At 39.1% G+C, this 24,322-nt stretch overlaps 3 protein-coding genes and 1 long non-coding RNA gene across 5 annotated transcripts; 3 read left to right on the top strand and 1 right to left on the bottom strand.

Annotated features, from left to right (window-relative positions):
* Positions 1–20: 20 nt before the first annotated feature.
* cox4i1 (cytochrome c oxidase subunit 4I1) lies at positions 21–2,792 on the top strand. Its single transcript, XM_026320593.1, has 5 exons — positions 21–100; positions 833–909; positions 1,826–1,990; positions 2,181–2,312; positions 2,478–2,792. The coding sequence occupies exons 2-5, from the start codon at positions 834–836 to the stop codon at positions 2,612–2,614; spliced, it is 510 nt and encodes a 169-aa protein (XP_026176378.1). The 5' UTR covers positions 21–100; position 833; the 3' UTR covers positions 2,615–2,792.
* Positions 2,793–3,709: 917 nt separating this feature from the next.
* dusp22a (dual specificity phosphatase 22a) lies at positions 3,710–14,822 on the top strand. Its single transcript, XM_026319637.2, has 7 exons — positions 3,710–4,025; positions 5,038–5,071; positions 5,602–5,684; positions 6,277–6,326; positions 9,609–9,683; positions 9,959–10,130; positions 14,099–14,822. The coding sequence occupies exons 1-7, from the start codon at positions 4,005–4,007 to the stop codon at positions 14,282–14,284; spliced, it is 621 nt and encodes a 206-aa protein (XP_026175422.1). The 5' UTR covers positions 3,710–4,004; the 3' UTR covers positions 14,285–14,822.
* On the bottom strand, positions 4,506–19,564 carry LOC113137809 (uncharacterized). Of its 2 annotated transcripts, none has more exons than XR_003296414.2 (5): positions 19,440–19,564; positions 16,054–16,319; positions 10,002–10,097; positions 7,079–7,304; positions 4,506–6,883 (listed from the first exon to the last, which is right to left on the bottom strand). It is a non-coding gene; the product is annotated as an uncharacterized LOC113137809 (long non-coding RNA). The 2 variants fall into 2 exon arrangements; XR_004463278.1 differs by having other exon boundaries at positions 19,377–19,512.
* irf8 (interferon regulatory factor 8) lies at positions 19,557–23,511 on the top strand. The gene is made up of 9 exons (XM_026319636.2): positions 19,557–19,813; positions 19,976–20,180; positions 20,562–20,745; positions 20,997–21,097; positions 21,309–21,366; positions 21,743–21,790; positions 21,951–22,343; positions 22,511–22,626; positions 22,782–23,511. Exons 2-9 carry the CDS (start codon positions 20,010–20,012, stop codon positions 22,980–22,982), a joined length of 1,272 nt encoding a protein of 423 aa, XP_026175421.1. The 5' UTR covers positions 19,557–19,813; positions 19,976–20,009; the 3' UTR covers positions 22,983–23,511.
* The last annotated feature ends 811 nt before the right edge of the window (positions 23,512–24,322 follow it).

Here is a 24,322-nt window from a genome sequence, read left to right as displayed (position 1 = left end):
GCTTGACCTCATTGTGACGTGACGAACGTACTTCCGTTCTCATTTACGATCACACTTCCTTTAGGACCATCGGCGGACGCGAGCAAGGAAGAGACAAGAGGTTGTATCGTTTTATCAACAGTACATTTCTAATTGTATAGAAAGACTTCACATTTGCCACGTACTAACATTGTGATATCCTGTATATTCATGCTGCTAGCAGAAACCCATGACGATTAGGCATTTTACTTGAAATAAACAATTATTTAGATGTGACATTGTCAGAGCGTATCGCGGCTAACTTACCGGCTAACTGTCACTAGCCTCTAGCATCGGATTCGTGCTAGCAGACGTGTTGTCCGGTGTTCCACCAGACAGTAAATGTCACAGTGGTCTGACCTGTGCTCATATGAACACGCTAGCAGTCGGTGGTAAAATTGTCTTTTTGCAGTATTGTTTCAAATAAAGTGATATTTATCCAGCTATTGTTTCCCGGGCGTTATGACCTTGTATTTGCAGCTAACGCTAACATTAGCTTAGCCAGCATCACGGAGGTACAATGCACCGTTGGTCTGGACGCACAGTCTCAACAATGAAGTCAGCACGCTTATATCTTATTTCTCGATTTGAGTGCAGATGATAGCACACAGCATTTGAAATGTATCCTGATGCAGCGTCAGTGAGGCAAAATGACACTATTTATATGCATGATCTCCTGACTGAATACGACCATTTTTCATGTTAGCGTTAGAAATTGTCTGCTGTGAAAACCCGAAATAACTGTAAGGTGTTGAAATGTGCGCAAGGGTGCATATTGAGGTTATTACTATCTCCACTGTGACCTTTTCCACAGAATGCTGGCCAGCAGAGTCCTTAGCCTTGTTGGAAAACGTGCGATCTCCACCTCTCTCTGTGTTCGTGGAGGACATGGTGAGTGTCACTTGAAATGACAATTTCTGTGCCTGGCTGGTGATATAAAAGTGGATTCACCTTGCTTCTTCAGTGTAATTCCTTGTTGAATTTGTAGAGAGGAATAAGAGCTTTGAATTTAGTGAAAACATGAAACATCACTTTTCCCAACAATAAATTTCTATCCCTTAACGTGAGTTTGTCTTATTCCATAGCACAGCTTCATCCCATGAGATACCAAGAAACGTCACCTGGTTAACAGGTTTTCTAGCAACCAGAAAAACATTTGTGTGGCAGCTCAGCACAGTTGAAAACAGTTTCTTGTGGTAATCTATTGTAACCACAGGTATTTAAGATGTACTGGCTGTCCTTCTAGTAACTACAGATAAGGTGCTGAAACGTAAACTTTATGGTTTAAAAAAAGAGTTTCTATCAGGGATGTATTCAAAATTAGCATGTAGCATAGGATATGTGAAAATATTATTTGACATACTGAATGATGTGTATATTTGTTTTGTTTTGAGCACATCACATGCCAATTCCACTGGTTAACATATCCTCAACCGAATCTGCCCAATCTCTCCATATTCTTTAAATGTTTTAAAATATTACAATGATTTAAGGGTTAGAGTAATTTAAGAAGGTAGGTTTATCGCTAAGTTGATTTAAAAACACCAATAATTTGTATACATTAAACCAAATGTGTAGTTATTTCACAATGTTTTGACAAGATACAGTCTAGAAAGAAACTAACTTTACAAACTGAGCAAGAGCATAGTAGGCAGAGTTTAATAGTTTAACAGTATTTCAAAAAATATAAAACAAATAATTTTAGTCTTAGAATACACATGGCATTTCTAGGGAGGGCTGACACAAATGAAAGCTTCAGGTGTTAGCAAAATTCATATGATGAGACATTCTGTGTCACCCCCTGCAGGTGTTGCTAAGGTAGAGGACTACAGCCTCCCTGCCTACTTTGACAGGCAGGAGACCCCCCTTCCAGATATCTGCTATGTGCAGAACCTGAATCCAGAGCAGAAATCCCTGAAGGAGAAGGAGAAGGGATCTTGGGCTGCACTCTCTAAAGATGAGAAGATTGCATGTAGGGCCTCTATAGTGCATGCTCTTGTCCACACTTTCTATAATGCTCTAATGTTCATCACTGTTGGTCATACTGGTTTTATCACAAGCAAAGTTTGTAGTAATATATGTAGTTGAATCATATATATATCCGGTTGCTTTTGCACTCTTAGAACTTTTCTTCACCTAGTTCTTTGCGTTTCAATATTCAGTGTACCGCATCAGCTTCAAACAGAGCTTTGCTGAGATGAACCAGGGTTCATCAGAGTGGAAGTCTGTGGTTGGGGGCATCTTGTTCTTCATTGGCTTCACTGGCCTGGTTGTGCTCTGGCAGAGAATGTATGGTAAGTATAGAAAAATGGCTTATAGTGGGCAGGCAAAGATGTTAATATTTGGTTTAAACCTGTCTGTATTTTCTTTTTGTTGACTTTTTAATCAATGCTATAATAATGAATGATTGCTTGCAGTCTAATTAGACTCATGGTTTGACATGTTTTTGTCACTGCAAGTGTATGGACCAATCCCCCACACATTTGAGGCCGAGTACAAAGAGAAGGAGCTGCAGAGGATGCTGGACATGAGAATCAACCCAGTGCAGGGCTTCTCAGCCAAGTGGGACTACGAAAACAAGCAGTGGAAAAAGTAAACGACCAAGAGGACCATGACACATACTTGAAGATAAAGGCAGACCAACTCCACAATACAAGAATATATTTCTGTATTTATCCATTGTCCACATTACCTCAGTCTGTGCATTTTGGAAGGCCACTTCCTCTTAAGGTCATTGTATATTATAGAAATAAGAATAAAACACTTCAAATTTCCTCACTTGTCCTAGGTTTGTAACGTTCATTAGGGCACTTTTAAATTAGGTGACTTTCAAATCAGGAATGCAGATGGACTAGACATTTTGGCAGAAATTTAATCTATTTGCTGGTTTCCAGTGTAAAAATAGAACAGACTGCTTTACAGGATGACCAGATGCTTGTGATTTGTAAATTTGTTTTTCTGTGAGCTCTATTTACAATTGCACTAGTAGCTTTAGGCCATTTTGATCCAATCATCTTCAGAAGAAGTAGAAGCAGTGTATGCAACTGCAATGAGTATTTGTTTCATGAGGTAGTTAAGATCTGAAATTTGGCCATGTTCAAAAATTTAAATCCCAATTTATTTTAAATGGCTGGTCACTTAATATAGTAGTGTGACTTTTCTAATAGAAAATATTAAACATCCTTTCAACACCTGCCCAAGAGCAGCTTTAATAGTGGGCTTGAAAAATAACATTCAGTTTTCGTCTCATCATTGTGAATCTCTGACAAACCCGTCACCATTTGACAGTTGATTATAAAGCTAGATCTGGGGTAGTTGGCAGGAATAGGTACACCTTTGAACTGTTTTGAGTTATTTTTTGGGTGGTGGTATTGTAGATGTATAATCTGGATGGTTAGAAAGACTGGTAGGATAAGCCTAGAATTACAGGACGGATCAGGGTTTTTGTTTTTTTATTTTATGAATGAAAACTTCCATCTTCATAATGATTTTTAGTGTCCGTTTGGGTATTACGAAATAGCCACGTCACATAAAGATTTCGTTTCCACGTAATAAACCCGTCTATGCCGTAGATTGTATCACTATAGTGTGTCTGAGCATTTCTCCTGTCAGACTGAAAGTAAATAAGGGAAAACAGCCGAGCTGATGGCAGCATGCTGTGATGTCACTTACCGGATGAATCTGCAGCTCCGTTGCTTCGCGTCAAAACAATCCGGAAGACGCTGCCGCATGACTGAACTGTTGGAGCCGAGGCGTAGATGAGGCGTAGATAAGGCTGAATAACTAACATTCATGTTTTAGGCTTGACCTCAATAATGTTGTTTAACACAAGACAAACATAGCGAAGGTTATTCGCTGTTTTGTAAGCTGAAAGTCAGTGTCCAGCCTTGCGTTTTGGATTCAGAGTCCATGTGCCATATCGGTATAAGTTAGCAGCTCTCCACATTAAAGTGCCGTAGGTCGCCGTAAACCGGTTCACAGCCACAATGGGCAATGGAATGAATAAGGTAGGCTTTGGTTGTGTTTGTTGTTTTGGTGCGTTCCAATATGTGGTATAAACTCTTCGCCAGCCTACTTAACCTTTATCAGTCACATCACTAGTTTGGCTCTGTCCTACACTGTTATTGTGTAGTAGGCGTCGTACAATGTACAAACCACCACCAACACAGCGGGTATTGCTTGCTGAAGTTTTTAGTGCAGCACACAGCTCGCCTTTTGAACTGTTCCATAATGTCTATACAACCAGCACACTTCCACAAGGTTGAGATCTGACTTCAAAATGTAGTCAGGACAACAGTCATGGGTACAGCTGTGACATGTATGTTTATACTGCATGTAGCAGGTTGGCATAGTGGGTTGAGAATGTCACCCTAAACCATAACACTTCGTTTTTGTTCTGAAACACCCTGTTTCCACCCTGCTGGAATGCCCATAAGCAAGACACTGAATGCATCCTGTTCTGTTGCCGACTTTTGACCTTCTGATGACAGGCCTCCTGGAGTTTTGCTCTGACGAACATATACTTTATTTGGAGTTTGTGCAACATCTGTATCTACCCACCTAATCATGGTGCTGTGACATTGCCATTTACTTTTTGAGTCAGCAGAAATAAAAATACATTTTAACAAAAGACTGGAACCACAAATGTAGGAGCAGTGAATTTTAATGTCACGTTACAATTTTGTACACTTACAATCTATAGTGGGTCTTACATTTATTACTGTGAATCCAGAACTTGATTTCTGTCAGCCAAACGCTGCCTTGTGGTCCTAGTACCAAAGTTGTACGGCAGCTGCTCGCTACTCATCACCTTATCCTGATAATCATGCATCACTGCTTCACACCTTGTATGGCTGTACAGAATGTTTCCTTTGCTGGTGACTGGTTTTTAAACCTTAAGCCTTAAATCCAATCTGGTTCAACTTGGGACATTTGCTCCTGTCAAGGGAAAATTTTTGTGGCTGGACTGTAATAAATTTCTAACCTGTATGCAACATGTCTGTGACTGCTGCTTCACAGGTTGTTGATGGGCTCTACCTCGGCAATATAAGAGGTAAGATGAACATGATGTAACTTGTTTTGATGTTTGTAAATTTATTACCTCCAGTACATATGGATAGGGCCAGGCTTTTTCAAAAGACAGTAGGTCCCTTATGCATGGCATTTGTAACACAGGCTTTTTAAGTATCAAATATCAGATTTTGTAGGTGAAAGTTTTACTGTGAGAGTAAAATGATGTAAATGACAAAAGACATGTAAGGAGCTAGAAGTTGAAGCTTCACATAAAATAAGATTCAACAATTGTTAGTGTATTACCCCTTTGCTGGAAACAACCTCTTGCCAGTTAGTGTGGCATTTGCTGCTTTCTAACTTTAGCTGCCGCAATGAAGGCTCCACATGATGGCACAAGTAAAATGGCTAAAATTAGTTCAAGTGACAGCAGCAAGTGACCGCTGGCCTAAATGCACTAACTGATGCATTACTGTTACAGGAAAATAAAATGCCCCTACAGCTCCTTACAGTGTAACTGCTCAGCATTTTTAGTGTGAAATAGTTTGATAACAGCTTTTCTTCTTGTTCCAGATGCAGAAAGCAGAGAGAGTCTGTCTAAGCATGGCATCACCCACATCCTGTCTGTGTACAACAATGCTAAGCCTGTGTTTGAGGTTGGTGGATACTCCAGCTTGGCTTGTACTTTTTGATGTTTTCATGACAAGTCCTTATGAATCAAACCAGTGCTTCACCCGGAGATTTTATGATTGTGCTTATATTTAATAATGTGATGGGTCCGGTTAGCCACCGGGGGGTGGTGATGAGTTATGGTTGGCACAATAGCTTTTTCTAGCTGAAAGGACAGTTTAAATGCTGTGTGGTGTGGCATCTATGGACAAGGAACTAATAATAGCAGAAATTAAGTAAAGTTTGTACAGCTGCATAAAACTGGTAATTACCAGAGACAGGGACATTAAATGTATTATTCAGTACCTTTTCCAGACAAGCGTGCCTCCCGTGGAATCTATTCTTTATAGCAGATTGAAGAGATTTATTACAATGGGGCTTGCCATTCATTGTGCCTTAGCAAAATCCACGTTCACCATGTCACATCCGGGTGTCCGTAAATTTAATAATGCTTGTTTTGAATAGTGGGTAAATTATTTTTTGAATTCTAATTATAGTTATTTTAAGTAAGGCTAGCTCTGCTAGGCAACAGCTCTAACAATTTTGTTTCAGTTACAGTTTTCCATGTGTGTTTTACAGGACATGACATACCTTTGTATTCATGCAACTGATACTTCTAGCCAGAACCTGTGAGTAAACACACACACATTTAGACACAGAACCGCAGCTTATAAATCAGATTTTTATTGTCATTGTCCATCTGAGTTTCTGAAGCAGTGATGAGTCATGTTGTGTGGTTTCAACAGTTACCCTCCTGATTACTGTTCCAGGGTGTGACGGCTCAAAAATAACTGTTGCAAAGATTATATGAAGATTTTTAACAGTTGAGAAAATGGATTGATTTTTCTTTCTTAATTGCAAATCCTCATATTTTTAGGCATTTACTGCTAAAATGGTTTTCTTAATTTATTCAGTAATTATATCAATTTAAGCAATACAGAAGTCAAAATGACCGGTAGCCCTTAGTTTATTTTAATACTTTATCAGATATATGAAGTAAGGTAGACCCAACAATATTTATTAATTCAGCATTGTGACTGAATATTTTAGGAATTTATGAGCACTATGTTTGTACATGTGTGTAAGAGAGAACTGTATGTAAGCATATTCACTGTGCCTTTGTTTATTAAGGAGGCAGGCGTAGTGTTGAAAGAGGCATGAGCTGTCCCTCTGTCCTTGCAGCACACTAAAACAAAACATTAGTCACAGCATTTGTCTTGATTTCTGTGTATGGTCATGCAACACTAACTGTAGTCATTCTAAATGCTCAGCACTGAGGCTGAGGACACAAAACAGAAGCATCTACAGTGTCACTGGTTGCACTTGGAGCATCAGTACAAAAGAACAGTATCATGTCTTGCAACCCAAGTAGACTACTTACTTTTAAATCCTTATTGGACCTGGTGAGCTGGTGCTATTGTTGCTGTAGTGGCACCTTCTACTGGTTGGTTAGGGTTCCTGCACTCCTGTGTATATCTCCAGGGCATCATGCCATCCCTGTGAACCTCCTTACTGCTGCTGTTGACTCCATGTGTTTGAGGAAGCACTTCTCTAACCCACGGGTTAACAGTGGTGTCTGCAGTGACTGGGACCGTACAATAGGGGGGCTGGTCATGTTAAAGAGAGAAAAATAAGGGGAGAAGCAGGAGAAGAGAAAAAGAAAATAGTTTGATGTCTAATTAACTTGCTCTCAGCATAGTATAAAAATATGTGACAGTTATCTGGCTGAATGTCAGAGAGATAGAAGATTCTGTATGAGTACTTATCAGTTCAAAACTCTTCATTCAGATTTCCTGAAAGTCAGTCAACCTCACCAGAAAAATGAATGTTTCACGGATCTGCTGTTAGACTGTAAGTGAATGCTAAGTTGAAATGTGAACATGTTTAAGACCAGTTGGGTTTTTTGGCTTGGAATGGGAGGATAATTGTGATTTTAAGCTCTGCAGAAAGTGAAGTCTGGTGGTTGTAAAAGGAACTCTAGTTGCTTTAGTTAGTAAAACAGAAATTAAGAGTTGCGTGAAATCAGAATTGAGGTTTAGTGTTTGGTTAGATATTGCTGATTAGGTTGAGTTGGAGGTGTCTGACCACCACTGTCGCAATCCAGTGTCCTTCCCTCAACCAGCAGAGGAAGGAAACCTTAGTGTGACATCTGGCTGTTGGTCTCGACCACCCAGGGCTTTAATAAACCCCCTTCTGTCACAATCACTGGTCTGACTGACAGGAGTGGTGACTGCAACTGCCACCCCACTATGCTCACCACCAGCTAGGGGCCCCCTATGGTCAGGTCTGGTGGCCCCTCCCATGTGTAGGATTCATAGTAGAGACTATCTTTCTCACATTTTTTGGAGCAATTGTCACAGTTTAAGTGTTTGAAAAATCTTAAATGTCTATAAAGCTCTCCAAGCTCAGGAAATCAGGTTCAGTTGACAGTGTTGTCTGATTGACACCCAGTGCGGTGATTGTGATGTCAGCACCCTCTAAAAGAATACAAAAAAGTACAATAGTACATTACAAAAAAAGCCTTTTAATTTTGATTTATATAGTTGTGAGTTGCGCAGGTTCCCCTTTTTGTGAACATTCACATGACATCCTGATATGATTTTAATGTATAGTGTGCATTGACCATGAAGGTGTAAACTCATTTGCATCAAACCTTTCCAAAATGAAATGTAGATTTGTGCAATGAGTATGCATGTGCACCATTTCCTCTGTTACTTTTTGTAATGATTTCTTATGGATACTTGATTTTGTTTCAGTTTTATTCTCTGGGTTCAGCTGATTAAAACCCCAGCCCTTCGTCACAAGGTAACTTTCTGCATATTAAACAAGATGGCCGGAAACCTCGGTGCTAAGAAGACATAAGAAAGTGCTGAGGAGACAGCATTTGAAAAGGAGTTTGGATGTTAGGAAGGAGAAAAAAAGAAAAGTGGTGGTCAATCTATTTTAGCCCCAGTCTGTTATTCTGTCTGCTATTGAGTAACCAGCATCTGCTCCTCAGGAGGCAATGCTATCAGCCATGCACTTTTTGATTATGCAAAATGCCACCAGGGCTTCCTGACTGTAGGATATTTGAGGAGCAGTTGCGCTGTATGGTGCTCCTTCATGTTCATTGTTATTTCAGAGAAAAATCACATAAAAATCATTTCTCTCATCTTGTATAATAAGATGCTAGTTTGTTTGTGTTTTTTGGTTGGGGTGTGGTAGAATTTGTGTTTGTGTTTTTAGTTGTCCTGTATCTTTGAGTCTCAAACAGCCTCTGTGGTCTTTTAAGATTGGAAGACAGAAAAGGGTAAACATGAATTAACCACTTGCTGTATTTTGTTGCAGAGTTAAAATAAATTCTGGAAGCTGGTAAATTGTGCAGATAGACAAAAATGAGGACAGTTACTTCCCTGGTTTGTTTCTACTGTCTACGCTGTCTAGTCTACCACAAACTCTCTGTTTGCATAGACCTGACCTTTCTCACATGACAAAATGAGTATTCAAAAGAAAATCCACATCATCTCATTATGCCTGGTTTTTAGACCTGACAAAAAATCTATCAAAGCTACCTGCCCCATTGTTGATGCTATTTTCCAGATTTACCTGCAGTTTCAAAAATCACAGTCAGAACAGTAACACATTATCACAGTTTCAACAGCCTATCTCAAACAAAGTTAGGGCCTCAACACAGGAGTTTCACTTCAAGGTGTCCTTTCTCATATCCTATAATGTGTAGTCTATTTTTAGCTTTACAACACTTATTTGACTCTACCTTAGAAGACGCTAGTTTTCTGTTTTGATGAGCAGTAAAAACAAAAGTTATTCATGAATCATGAAATGTTTATATATACAGAAAATTGTGTGCTATAGATTGGTCAGACTTTAAAAGTATTTAATATGTGCTATTGCATTTTTTTTTTTGTTTCCAGATTACAGCATTTTAAAGAGTGCATTGGCTTCATCCACGAATGCCGCCTGAATGGTGGCTCTTGTCTTGTTCACTGGTAGGTTTTTATGTCTAAATCTATAACCTGAAGAGCCTCGTTGGCGTCCGAGGGTATCAAATCTTGTTTGCTGTGGTTGTCTTTCATCAACTAGCATGATCAGAACTAATCACATTTAGCATTAGTTTTAGACATTTTCACAAGTGACATAACATTGATTCCATATCGAGATGAGAAGGTCCAATGGCAAGTTACAAGTAAGAAATAAGGTGTAAAACACCAAGCTGCTTTATGACCATGGCCAAGCCAACTAACCGGCCCCTGTATTGCTGTAGCTTTGCAGGTGTGTCCCGCAGCACTACCATGGTAGTGGCCTACCTGATGACTGTCACCCGCTACAGTTGGCAGGAGTGTCTCTCGGCAGTCAGAGCCGTTCGCTCTTTTGTTGACCCAAACGATGGTTTCCAGCAGCAGCTGCAAGAGTACCAGACAACACGAGTGTCAGAGGTAAACACATGAAAGAAAACACAAATGATGAATGCGTGCACGCACACCCACATACACAATACCTACAGATAGCCCTCTTTTTACAATTTGCAGTGTTGCAGCCTAAAGCCAGAAGGAATTTAAAGTTATGAAGTGTGTTTTTTCTTATGTGTTTTTTATATTTAAACTGCATATTCTAACAGTAGCTCTATAATCTGTTAGCATTCTGTAATGCTTTCATATAGTCCATACAATATATTATGTGCTGTTGTTGATGAAAGCCATTTAGACATGCACAGGAACTCACAGGATATGACACATCCATCCATCACCCTGCACATGCAGTCGGTGGTTAGCCTGTCAACAGTTAAACGTGTCTCACAGTTGCAAGGAACTGTCTGTGCATGACTATATTTGTGTAATAATTTGATTATTGTTTGTACCTCTGTTAGTTCAAGAAACAACCACAGCCTGTTTCATAGTAATTCATCTCTACAATTCTACAGCTAAGCAGGCAGAAGTGAAAGGTGGATACAGCCAGAAAGTAAACTGCAGTACAGTGCACCAAACCTCACATCAATTTAGGAGACAAAAAAAAAAAAAGTTGAGCATAAGTTATTCAACTTGGGAAATGTAACACAGATTTGTGTATCTTACTTTCTTTGTGTAAGGTTTTCAATATTCAATATTATATGAAAAGAAACAATTCCTTCTCAATATTATTCCTTATTTAAATATCAGGCTCCTAATCCTAATCCTCCTCTGTTGTACATTAAGGGGGCTGTCCTGTGAAAAAATGCAACATACTGTATGACTTCCTGTAATATAACAGTTTTTTTGGGTGCTTTAACACTCACACAGCTTTGTGGGGAACAGTACTGTTTATATCTGTTACATGCTAGCTAGAAGTCCTACTCTATAATGCTCATATTTATTTATTTTTTCTTTCACCATGAAGAATATCACCTTTTAGGAAAATATGAGCTGGTTTACACTTCCAGTTTTGATTTTAAATCTGCTTTGGTGCATTTACAGAGAAAAGGTTTGGCAATATAATGTATGACACACATGCTTGTATTAAAAATACTGGTTCTAGTCTTTAAAGATAATGTTGTTGAGTCATTTGGATGCAGTTTTCAAGTATTAATCATATTCTCACATTTTATGGAGTATGGAAACTTCTGCAATTTCAAGCAATCTTCTCTACAACATTTAACAAGATTTGGGATTTCGACAGGGTGGGGTATATTGTATAAGAGCACACTGTAGAGAGCTGTTTGCAGCCTTTAACATTTTGCAGCAATTTAGGTGCTTGATGGCACACTGTGTGTGATTTTATTATAATACCACTGACCCAGCCAGAAGGGGAACTGCAGGGGGTTTGCTGTGATTGCATTAGCTTGGTACTGCTCATCACGTGTTTAACATTACTGTCAGCATCTTGCAACATAACATGACTGAAAAAAATGCTAATTGTCTGTAGTTTGGGCATTGATTTCGAGGATTTAAAGGGAAATGGGTTGTCTGCAAATGTGCTTTTCCCACAGCAGCCTCAGATAGAAAGTAAAGAATCCTCAAGACAGCAGTGTTGGATTGTTATCAATTGAACTCCAACAACACCAGTTACTATCATAGGATCACAGTAACAAGGGATGTCTTTGTCTCAACTTTAAAGTCATGCCAAATTCCTGATGGGAATGTGATCATGTTTGGTACATTTGACATTGTTTGACTAAAAGCACTGACAGTTGCACAACACCTAATATAAGCCCATCAGAGTGCTATCTGTTGTGTTAGTGGGAAATGATTGGACTGTACCCAAGCATGCAAACTAAAGGCTTTATTGAAAACTAAAGACACAGGGAGAACATGTCATCTCCACACATAAAGACCCCAGGGTTGAACATGATTTGAACCTAGAACCTTGATTCTGTGAGGCAGCAGTGCTAACCACTGCCCCACCATGCCGCCTAAATAAGATATTCATAAACGACTGCCTTTGTAAACAATTTATACTGGTTTAGTTTTTGGCTCCAAAAAGCCATTACGCCAAGTACCAGAAGCTCCACACATGTAATAATCTTCCCTCTTCTTTATGACCTGATCAAAGAATCTGTTGTGTGAACAAAACATGATTAAAACGATTTAAATTGAAACAACTGGCAACGTAATTTGTATGACAAATTGAAAATACAAAATGGCATTTTGTGGACAGCTCGATTGGCAGGAGTTGTAATCTGTGCAAAACTCTGCACCCAATATGTTGTCATCCAGCTGTCTATATGGTGTAAATGTAGTGGCTCCACATGTTAGTACAGGATTTTAAGCCTTCTAGATTTGCAGTCTCTGTCATTGAAGCATTTGGACTGAGAGCTTATTTATAGCTATGAAAATTGTTAAAAGGCACTTCAGTAATTTAAGCCTTGTGAGTATGCTATTGCTGCTCATCTTGTTTCATTTGGAATGAACCACTTTGAATCAACCTTATAGTCAAATCATAAAACTCATGACAAACCACTACTACAGACCATTTTGACTTGGCAGTGTCCATCAGCAGACTACATATCGAAGTCGGGCAACTTTAATATATCGCAGGGTAGTCTGGCAGGATAAGGGACAACAGGTCCAAGCTACTAGATTTAGGCTTTGTTAATATACACAGATAAATTTGACATGCCATGAATTTCCATGAAATTCCATGATTAGAAAAACACAGTAACTTGACTTTCTAAAGGCATTTTCCTTGAGCCAAAAGGAGAGTGTAAAAGGAGTTAGGGGAAATCCTGAATCTCAGGTGACTGTGGGCTGGAATGTCTGCAGAGAACCAACTGCTGAGGCATTTCCTGAGAAGTGTTTCAATAAAGGCTCTGTGTCCTGCCCTCTACTACCATCTGTTAAGCCCTACTGCAGGCCAGGGCCATTATTGTTCGAGTGACCACCTCTTAATAGAAAGAAATTTAATAAATGCAAATATTATATCAGACCATACAGTCCAATTAGGCAAAGTTCAGTTCAGCTTATGAAATCTTTCATACTGTCACTTGTTAGTTTGGATGTTACAAAATGTAGGCTTTTTCATAAAAAGAACAATCTAAATTTAAGAAACTAACAATTAAGCTGTTAACCAAACTAACAATTAAATGGAGACAAACTGCTTCAACATTTATTGCCACAAAACTGCCCATACAAAAGGCAAATTAAAAACATAATTTTACTATAAATTTTCACTCTCATTTTCACATTTTGTTATGTGAAAGTGTTATTGGTAGCTATATTTATTATTATTTTATTTTTGGCTGGTGACCAATTTTTTCTAATTTTGCCTCCGAACATCACTACAATGTCTTTGAATTGAAGCAGTTGCCATCAGGTGCTACGTGTTTCTGGGTCTTATCCAGATGAAAAGCATGCTCACTTGAGTTGAGGTCATTGAAGAATATTCAGTTTCTTTAGGTTGAGAAGCTCTTGGGTTTCTCTGTTTCCTTCTTTATACACTTTACGAATCAGGTTTTTCTATTCTTGAGTGTTAGCACCTTGAGGTAAACCCTCTGCGTTTGCTTTCATTTACATTAAATCAAAGGGCCTCTTGACTGTAGACTTTGAAAATGATATCCCTAACCCCTGAAAAGTTTTCTTCACTGGTGTGGATGTTGCAAAGGGGTTTTGAAGGCAGAAGGACCTACAAACAAGGAGTACCTAAAGGCAGCTGCAATAAAGAAGGCAAAGCAAAAGAAAGTCTGCATTTGGTCATGTTCATGGGTTCCACCCTTTGGTCACTAACTGCACTGAATTTGCAAGTATTAAAAATAATCTTTGCATAATACACTGTATATTTTTATGTTATATATTATCTCCGATCACTTTTGAGCTACTTAAAATGGGGATCTATGTATAAAAATGGCTGTAATTCCTTCCAGTTAATGTGATATTTTAGTTAAACTTAATGTTTATTTTGTTAAATTTCTTTTTGTCTCTTCTCTTGTCCACAGTACCGAGCATGGTTACGATCTAGATTCCAGCCCATTCCATTCAATGACCAGGAGCAGGTGGGTGCCCTGCTAAGGCAATACACAGAGCAACAGGAGAGCCAAGGGAGAGGAACAGAACACTGCCTGATCAAGTGGGGTGTCTGTACTCTGCCATCCCATTCTCATGGTCGTGAAGGCAGCAGCTGAAACCTGAGCCTCTGCTCCTGCCAAAATCCTGCCGAAGGCTGTCTGCAAAACACCAGTAACTATTATTCTGCAATAAATAACTCCATATAAGCAAAGCAGATTTTTTATACTTTATTTGCATTATTTTTAAGCAGTGGACGTTGATTTAGAATTGGGCTAAGGTCACAACAGGGCTATTGGTGCTCCCAGACGCCTTACTCTAAACACCTCAGCTCCTTAGCCATGGAACAAAATTCTGCTTCTATGTGGACTCTTTACATCTGCATTGCTCAGCTTGGTATCCTTCAAGACATGACTGACTGATCCTGTATTAAAGGATCATTTAGCCTTAAATGAGGTGCATGTCCAGTGATATCCTCAGACCTACAACCAAATATTCTGATTAGCACTCTTGTCCATGGTCTGGATGGTTAACCTTTGATCAGCACTCACTTAGGGAAGTTCCCAGACTAAAAGATTACAGTTTTTGTATATAAAAAAAAACATGTGCATTCGACTGAAAGCAAGCACTACTGTTTGTCAAAGGTCAGAACACCACTAACATTGCAAACACCACACAATAAACAAACAATGGTCATGGTGTTATTAGTACATATTGTAAGCTGTCCACTAAGAAGAATGAACCTATTACTGTTGTAAACCAGTCTCCAGCCCAAAGCACTTGTTTACAGGTAGTGGTTGAATATTTGGTGTTTCTTGTTTCATTTGGTTCATACCAATGGCTGCAACAAAATCCAGCACAAACACAGTGCCACATGGTTCAGCTGTTATTGTATTGGCAGGGGGCTGGAGAGGGAATACTGTGAGTTGGCTCTGTTAATTCCCAGTCAAAAAAAAAACTGTTGCTCATTTCTCTTTTATCAGGCAGAGGTCAAAAGGAAAAAGTGCAGAAGCTAAACAATGTGTAGTTTGTTCACCATCAGCTGATGTCAGATAAGCCAGGGGTGCCATTTGTAGTAGAATAGGCTGCTTCAGTTAGCTGTAGAGTTGCAGAGAAGATTCATAACGTGGCCTTTAAAAGACATACAACTAGAAGTAACAAGAGGACAAAGTTTCAAAATTGGCGAGATGGTCCATTAAGCAATACATATCACATCGAAGTATACCCATTGTTGATCGCTGGGCCTGTCCATCTCATAGATGCAGTATACGTCCATCGACTTTATTGACATTTTAAAATAATTTTTACATAGGAGGTTTTATATAAAAATAAAAATATCTGTTCATGAAACAACATTGATATAAAAATGTTTAAATTTGCAACATGCCATAGGCTATGAAGACTCGTGTTAGAAATCACTGTTTAAGATTAAGAACTTACTTTATTCGTTCCAACTGCTACTGACGTTATTAGGTTATAATAGTCAATAGCAAGCTGTGCCTGCTCACTGAAATCGATGGGCCAGGCTCTGAGTGTGGCTGGAGCAATGGGTCCGCGTTACAGTACAGCTGAGTTAAACTATAACTACACATGAAGAATCACTGCAGTCTAAATGCTAAAGTCTTCCTGATTTTACTGATTTATCTTTGTATTATGACAAATCTCATTTTTAGAAAGTTTGTGTTATAAATTCATTGGTACAGTAAGTGTTTCAATTAGATAGTTATGGTGTTTTGTGTTTTATAATAAATGCAGTGATTGAATATGGAAATGAATAATGAAAATGCTAATAAATCTACTACACCATGGTATGAGTCTGTGTGTATGTAAAATGAATACATGAAAATTACTATACAATACATGGATAGTATTAGAGAACACAACTCACCAATAGATCAGGTGCTCGACTCATGAAGCAGCTTGGTAACACTGAGTAAACCCCGGAATAGCTTTACCTTTGTAGAAACCTCACAAATTGCTCAGGATTTTACTCAGCAGATCACCTGGTAATGCTGCTTCCTACCACAAGCCTGACTGTGCAGCTTTGTGACAATAAACTGTGGTAAATCTCTTACTATTAGACAGTCATTGTGAAAAATTGAGTAGTTTATTGTATATTTGAACTGTAAAAGGGATTTTCCAGAAGTAGAACATCTGTGAAAGACAATAAGAATAGAGTTGGAGTATATGCTGTAATGACGACACCATTTTATTATATTTTCTGAAATCATAACTTTAAACAAAAATTCTACATTCAATTATAACATGTTCTTTTGCAAATAAGACCTTTAATTTTACAAGAAAAACTATCTGATGAAATGAATATCAAGCAGTATATTTGATGTTAAAACTAATTAAAGAAAATTCAATTACGCACTATGAAAAAGAGACACAAAGGAATGAAACCTATCAAAGATGCTTCTTCAATGAATTACTTGCCAAAATACAAAAGTACAATACAATGAACAATAGCTTCCAGGAAACACTCCTTCACTTAGCTCTTGGGAATGCATTTTGTGTGCAGGCCAGTTGAGTTCTATTAATTCCACTTAGTCTATCACCCTAATATTTTTGGTTTCAGAGTTACAATTACCTTAGACTGATGTTAATTTGCTAATATACAGTATCTCACAGAAGTGAGTACACCCCTCACATTTTTGTAAATAATTTATTACATCTTTTCATGTGACAACACTGAAGAAATGACACTTTGCTACAATGTAAAGTAGTGAGTGTACAGCTTGTATAGCAGTGTAAATCTGCTGTCCCCTCAAAATAACTCAACACACAGCCATTAATGTCTAAGCCACTGGCATCAAAAGTGAGTACACCCCTAAGTGAAAATGTTCAAATTGGCCCAATTAGCCATTTTCCCTCCCCGGTGTCATGTGACTCGTTAGTGTTACAAGGTCTCAGAGGTGTGAATGGGGAGCAGGTGTGTTAAATTCGGTGTTGTTGCCCTCAGTCTCTCATACTGGTCACTGGAAGTTCAACATGGCACCTCATGGCAAAGAACTCTCAGAGGATCTGGAAAAAAAAAGAATTGTTGCTCTACATAGGCTATAAGAAGATTGCCAAGACCCAGAAACTGAGCTGTAGCACAGTGGCCAAGACCATACAGCAGTTTAACAGGACAGGTTCCACTCAGAACAGGCCTCGCCATGGTCGACCAAAGAAGTTGAGTGCACGTGCTCAGCGTCATATCCAGAGGTTGCCTTTTGGAAATAGACGTATGAGTGCTGCCAGCATTGCTGCAGAGGTTCAAGGGGTGGGGGGTCAGCCTGTCAGTGCTCAGACCATACGCTGCACACTGCATCAAATTGGTCTGCATGGCTGTCGTCCCAGAAGGAAGCCTCTTCTAAAGATGATGCACAAGAAAGCCCGCAAACAGTTTGCTGAAGACAAGCAGACTAAGGACATGGATTACTGGAACCGTGTCCTGTGGTCTGATGAGACCAAGATAAACTCATTTGGTTCAGATGTTGTCAAGCCTGTGTGGCAGCAACCAGGTGAGGAGTACAAAGAAAAGTGTGTCTTGCCTACAGTCAAGAATGGTGGTGGGAGTGTCATGGTCTGGGGCTGCATGAGTGCTGCCGGCACTGGGGAGCTACAGTTCATTGAGGGAACCATGAATGCCAACATGTACTGTGACATACTAAAGCAGAGCATGACCCCCTCCCTTCAGAGACTGGACCACAGGGCAGTATTCCAGCATGATAACGACCCCAAACACACCTCCAAGATGACCACTGCCTTGCTGAAGAAGCTGAGGGTAAAGGTGATGAACTGGCCAAGCATGTCTCCAGACCTAAACCCTATTGAGCATCTGTGGGGCATCCTCAAACGGAAGGTGGATGAGTGCAAGGTCTCTAACATCCACCAGCTCTGTGATGTCATCATGGAGGAGTGGAAGAGGATTCCAGCGGCAACCTGTGAAGCTCTGGTGAACTCCATGCCCAAGAGGGTTATGGCAGTGTTGGAAAATAATGGTGGTCACACAAAATATTGACACTTTGGGCCCAATTTGGACATTTTCAATTAGGGATGTACTCACTTTTGTTGCCATTAATGGCTGTGTGTTGAGTTATTTTGAGGGGACAGCAAATTTATACTGTTATACAAGCTGTACACTTACTACTTTACATTGTAGCATGTCATGTCATTTCTTTAGTGTTGTCACATGAAAATATATAATAAATTATTTACAAAAATGTGAGGGGTGGTACTCACTTCTGTGAGATACTGTACTCTGTACCGGTATGTGTTTATTTTGCCTTTTTTTTCATGGCTGAACAAAGAGCTTGTAAACTGGCGTTCTTATGGTCTATGTTGGTTGAGCAAGCTAATGTGCCACGAACAAAAAATTCAGGCTTACAGTAAATTTTGTAGAAGGTGATAGTGAAAGGAGGAAACTGAGGAAACTTTCATCTGTTCAGTAAAACTGGTGTCATTATCTCATTATCAAACAAAAGTGATGCTGATTATAAAAGGCCTGTTGAATTGAACAGGTTTTGATTAGATTTTGTCAGATATGGATGTATTGATCATATGGTGCTATACATCAGCAAAACCATTTATCTAGGACTGCAAATAAGAATTATGGTCTATAAATTATCAAAACATATATAAAAAGAACGTATTCCTTATATACCTTAAGCCTAAAGTAATGTCTTTAAAACAGGTGTTTCATCCATTCAACCTCAAGTTATCCATGTATCTATGTCCTATCGCATAATACCATACCACATCCATGTACTATCACATAAGAGAGGCCAGTCCTTAGAACTGACCAGCGGGAACTCAATATATTTGCTTGAAAATGACTGAAACCATAACAGTTAATTTTCTGGTGACTGATCAGCTACTCCATTCAGGTTCACATCAGTGCTAAAATAATAGTTGATGGGGGGGAAACGTGGAGCACTTTCTCAAAACAATATGATATTGTGGATATTGTTTAATGGTAACAGCATGAACCAGGAGACCTTTAACAGATGACCATGAAGATGTTTGATAGAAATTAAACACAACCTTGTCATTACTTAGTAATAACTGTGAATCCCACTTCTAAAATTATATCTGATGTTTTTCCTTGTAATTTACTAATCTTTCGTCATTAGCCTCCCAATATCATATTTTGAACTATTTTGATATTGCATAAAATATCTCCCAGAACTCATGGTCAAGTGAAAGTAGGCTGTTGTACAGTACCTGCATAAACAACTCCCTGAGGTTTCACATCAGAGCTGAGTGGGCGTGAAAGGGACGCATTACCTTGGTCTGGAGAGCAGAAATTCCCCGCGACACAAGGTAACTTGTGACTCTCCGGGTTTATTCAGTGCTGCGTAGCTTTGGCGTGGGCAGCAACTACAAACTTCGCGTGTCAGGCCATTTCTTGTAAATGCCCAGGGTTCGGAGAACAACGCTTCCGTAATGGGCCGGGCTACTGAAGTTTGAACGCAGCAATTGGTCAGAGCCAGGCAGCGTTGTCAAATCATGTCCCAGCTATTTCATTCATAACACGGAGCACAATAAACCTGATGGACATGTAAGAGGGAGAACTCGTTAGATTAAATCTGACAGAGAGCCTTATATCTGCATATCAGGATACCACATACAGGGCCAAGAGCACCACTGCTTACCAAACGGTAAGTACTTTTACTTTTGATTTCAAACCTAAAGGGAGAAGGTTGTACAATACCAATTTAGATAATTTTACCTTGACTTAATAAAACAGTTTGGAGCGGAGTAAATGGTAATATATACCAAATTTTACTACTATAAATCTCATCACTCTCATTTTGGTACAGGTAAACAATCCCAAAGCAAGTTTTCTCCATTAAGATGTCAAACTCGGGAGGTCGGAGACTGAAGCAGTGGCTGATGGAGCAGATCCAGAGCGGGCAGTACTCTGGACTTCAGTGGGAGGATGAAAGCCACACTATGTTCCGAATTCCATGGAAGCACGCAGGCAAACAGGACTACAACCAAGAAGTGGACGCATCCATTTTTAAGGTTTGTCAGAAATCCTGGGTAGTTTCAGATTACTTTATATTGGTTTAGCGCAGCGCTTTGCGTAAAACCAAAAGTTGATTATAAATTGTTGATTTCTCTAACCCGTTTTGTTCTTTTGTGGGCAAATGGCAATAACAATTTCTGGCTCCGAATAGCATTGTTTTGACTTTTTTCTCCCATTTTTCTTGAAGAAAGTTTAATAAATTTACGTCATTTTCAGCCTAGTAAAACGTTTTTAACACAGAAAATCACGTTTTTCCTTTCTTTCTTATTTTATGAACGTTTGAGGGAAAAGGACAACTTACATGTTTCTAATTGAAGCCTTTGACTGGTGGATGGCACTAGGCCTACCATCCTAAAATTCTGTTTTTCCATCCACAGGCCTGGGCTGTGTTTAAAGGCAAATTTAAGGAAGGGGACAAAGCTGAGCCCGCGACATGGAAGACCAGACTTCGCTGTGCGCTCAATAAAAGTCCTGACTTTGAAGAAGTGACAGAAAGGTCTCAGCTTGATATCTCTGAGCCATATAAAGTCTATCGCATTGTCCCTGAGGAAGAGCAGAAACGTGAGTTTTTCTTATTATGGCTTATATGTTTATTTTTATTTAAAATTCAAAAAGTGGTCTACTATGCATCTGCATTTTTGGTACATACTGCTATTCTGTAAATTAGATTAGAGCTTCCACTGCAATGAATGGTGCAGGAAATAATTACTGGGTTAAATGTAAAAATTATGAGCCATGAGAAGGCAGTGCAGCAAGCGAAACTACTTTTGTACCATGAAAAGAGTCACAGTGTACCATTATTTTGCCCACAGATGGAAAAAGTTCAGTGATGGCCATACCAGCTACCACCAGCTCTGGTGATATCACTGACATGGACTGCAGCCCTGCCGAATTAGAAGATCTCATTAAAGAGGTGAGACAATATTTTACTTTGCACCATCATTTTGTTTCTCACTTCTGCCCCCACCTCCTGTCACAGCTGTTTCTAGATGCACTTTGCCCTTATTGGTATTCAGCTTTTGTACTCTCTGCAGTAACACTTGCTGCACACCCTCCCACTTGACTATGAAGTGTACAAAGGTGTTTTGTTAGTGAAAACGTATTATGTTGTTTAATTTTTACAGGAAGAAAGCTGTAGTATCCAAGCTAGTCCTGAGTACTGGTCCCAGGGCAGCATCAATGGTAAGACAAGTCTTTATTTACCTGCCATTTAGCAGTTCATGGTTCCACCAGTGTCTGTCTGGGCATATCTCTTCCCTTTGTCTCAACCCTCAACTCAGGAATGTTAGTGCTATATAAGCTTTACTGTCTTTGAAAGTAACCACAGTGGAAAGCTCAGTGACAGCTGGGGGTGCAAAATAGACATTATTTGCGTGTCTGTTGAATTCTGCAATGGAACAATTGACTAACATCCTGTTGAAGTTTGCTGACTAAGGTGATTATTTCTTTGGGAGATCGTGCTAGAGAAATCGTATTTCTGATGATGCAGCAAAACATGTCAGTGTGGCCATGTCCACTGTGTTAAAAAGGCTTCACCTCCTTCTCCTGTAATTCACAGCTTTCCCACAGCATCAGGACCCTTTGCCATCAGGGAGTCTCGGCTCAGGTATTCATTCATGTTATATATAAAAACATCATAATAAGATCAGATCTTAACTTAATAATAGTAATAATAAAATAAAAGGATTGCAACTTGCAAGGTATATGCATTTTATAATTTTTTGTGACACTTTTTTTTTTTAACTCACTAAGTGTTTTTTCTGCAGCTTTCTCCCAAATGATGATCACTTTCTTCTATGGAGGAAAGCTGGTACAGAGCACACTGGTGACTCACCCTGAAGGCTGCCGGATCTCCCCACAGCAGCACCTTGGTCGTGGCACCCTCTACAGTTCAGACAGCATGCAGAGTGTTCATTTCCCCCCTGCTGAGCACATTGAGTACGACCGCCAGCGTTACGTCACTCGAAAGCTCCTCGGCCACCTGGAGAGAGGCGTACTGGTCCGTGCCAACCAAGAGGGTATCTTCATCAAAAGGCTGTGCCAAAGCCGTGTCTTCTGGAGCGGGCTTGGGGAAGTGGGCTCGCAATACAGCCCCATGCCTTGTAAACTTGAGAGGGATGCTGTAGTCAAGATTTTTGACACTGGAAGGTTTCTTCAAGGTAAGGGTAATTTATGAAAAACATAAATTTCGCAAAATTTCTTTACCATACCTGTGTTAGATAGTAGGGGCATTTTTAAAAAAAAATCTTCATACACATATATTTTACATCAACGCCTAAAGCAAGCAGCATGGTAATGGAAGATTGTTTGTAATTATATGTTCCAGCTCTACAGATGTACCAGGAGGGTCAGTTCCCTGCTCCTGATCCAACAGTGACTCTGTGTTTTGGAGAGGAGCTCCATGATCTCTGCAATGCTAAGAGCAAACTGATTATTGTACAGGTGAGGCTTTAACATGTGCTTCATTTAAACAGCTGACAAACTGAGCAACATCAATATCAGTTTTTCGACCTAAAAGGTAGTGTCTAGAAACCTTCCCAGGACACTTCAAGTACTGACAATAAAATGTGTCTTTCTGTTTCTTCTCCCTGTGGCAGATCACAATGGTAAACTGTCAGCACCTGCTGGAGGCAGTTAACTTGCGCCGCTCTCAGTCTTACTGCAACAACCCAAACCTGGAGGGGATGTCCAACGATGTGGCCACTGACCAGATGGCCCACATCTACCAGGACTTGTGCAGTTACAGTGGCCCCCAGAGGTCGGCCTGCTACAGGGACAACATGCCCATCACCGCCTGAACTGTGAGCAGTACCACACCTGACAGGAGTTCTTCAGTGTGTACTAGACTGAACATGCAACATATTAGGGACGTCCCTTACTTCCTTGACATACACTGACAAGTTGCAGTCATGTGAAAGCTAGTATCACAATTAGTTTGACTTTCTAAATTTATAACAATCACATTGGAGACATAAAAATTTGTAAGTGCAAGTGTTGTTACAGTAAAACATTTAAGCTGCCTTTTAATATTAATATGTCCCTAATATTTTGTATAAGATTAATCCCATATTTGTGCATGTACAGTGACAACCCAAACTCTGTGTCTGTCCTCTTTTAATATTTCACAAGAGTAGTATTGTTTAGCTCAAGAATAGTATATATCATATATTAGACACAGCTCAACAGATTCATTCTGGTGACATGATTAACAAATCATTTTTTTCTTTAAAAACTACTGATATGTAGGCTATTTAGTTCTCAAAGAGTTTATTTCAACATTGCCTTTTCTGTTGTTTTTGCAGTGGAGTTGCTTCTTTATGTGACGACCATTTGGATGGAAAAAAATGATATTTTATCTGATATTTTTCTATTTTTTATAGTAAATAAAAAAATCTGTATGTGTTGATATATGAAATTCAGATGCGATGTGGCATTACATTATAGATGGGTTCTACTATCAAATATTTTTACTTGACTTTTCATTCATAATTTTTTATAAACTGCATTTCTAATAAAGCTAAAATTTTACTTAACTGTGCACGTGCTTGTTCTGTATAATCAAATCCTCTGTTATTTAATTGTGAATTATTACAATAGTGACCAATTCGGCTGTTGGGCACAGGTTGGATTTTTAAATGATAATATTATCTATAAGACTCATAGGGTTATGTTTTAACTACAAATTAAATATGAATTAAATTGCTGTCAACAATTTACCAAAGTATACCATAGGATGTTCAGTGTTTGACAATTACAGGCATTTATCTCTGCCGAATTAAAATGTCTTGACTCTGCATTTGTACCTTATTGGCATAACTCCAGGGATAGGATACTTTTAAAAGTAAATTCAGTGTTTGTGGTGCATTACCTTCCCAATGCAAGTCTCTGTTCCCTGATAGTATACACTACTGAAATAAAAACAAACCATCTGTGCATGTCAGGCAGGAAATAACAGCATTTAAAAACAAGTAATTTTGTACAGTGTATAGCCTACATCATTTTCTTTTGTCTGCTGTTTTTTTTTTTTGTTTGCTTCAGTGACTTTGTATCACATTTGATGGATGAAACTTTCATAGCTAGAATACTTCAATTTCTGCACCATTACATCTAACACTTGTTTAATATTTATCCTAGAGGA

The sequence above is a fragment of the Mastacembelus armatus genome, chromosome 3, assembly GCF_900324485.2.
Source record: "Mastacembelus armatus chromosome 3, fMasArm1.2, whole genome shotgun sequence".
NCBI classification, from domain to species: Eukaryota; Metazoa; Chordata; class Actinopteri; order Synbranchiformes; family Mastacembelidae; genus Mastacembelus; species Mastacembelus armatus.
Note: the sequence above shows the minus strand (reverse complement) of the source record. Positions and strands in the feature narration are given on the sequence as shown.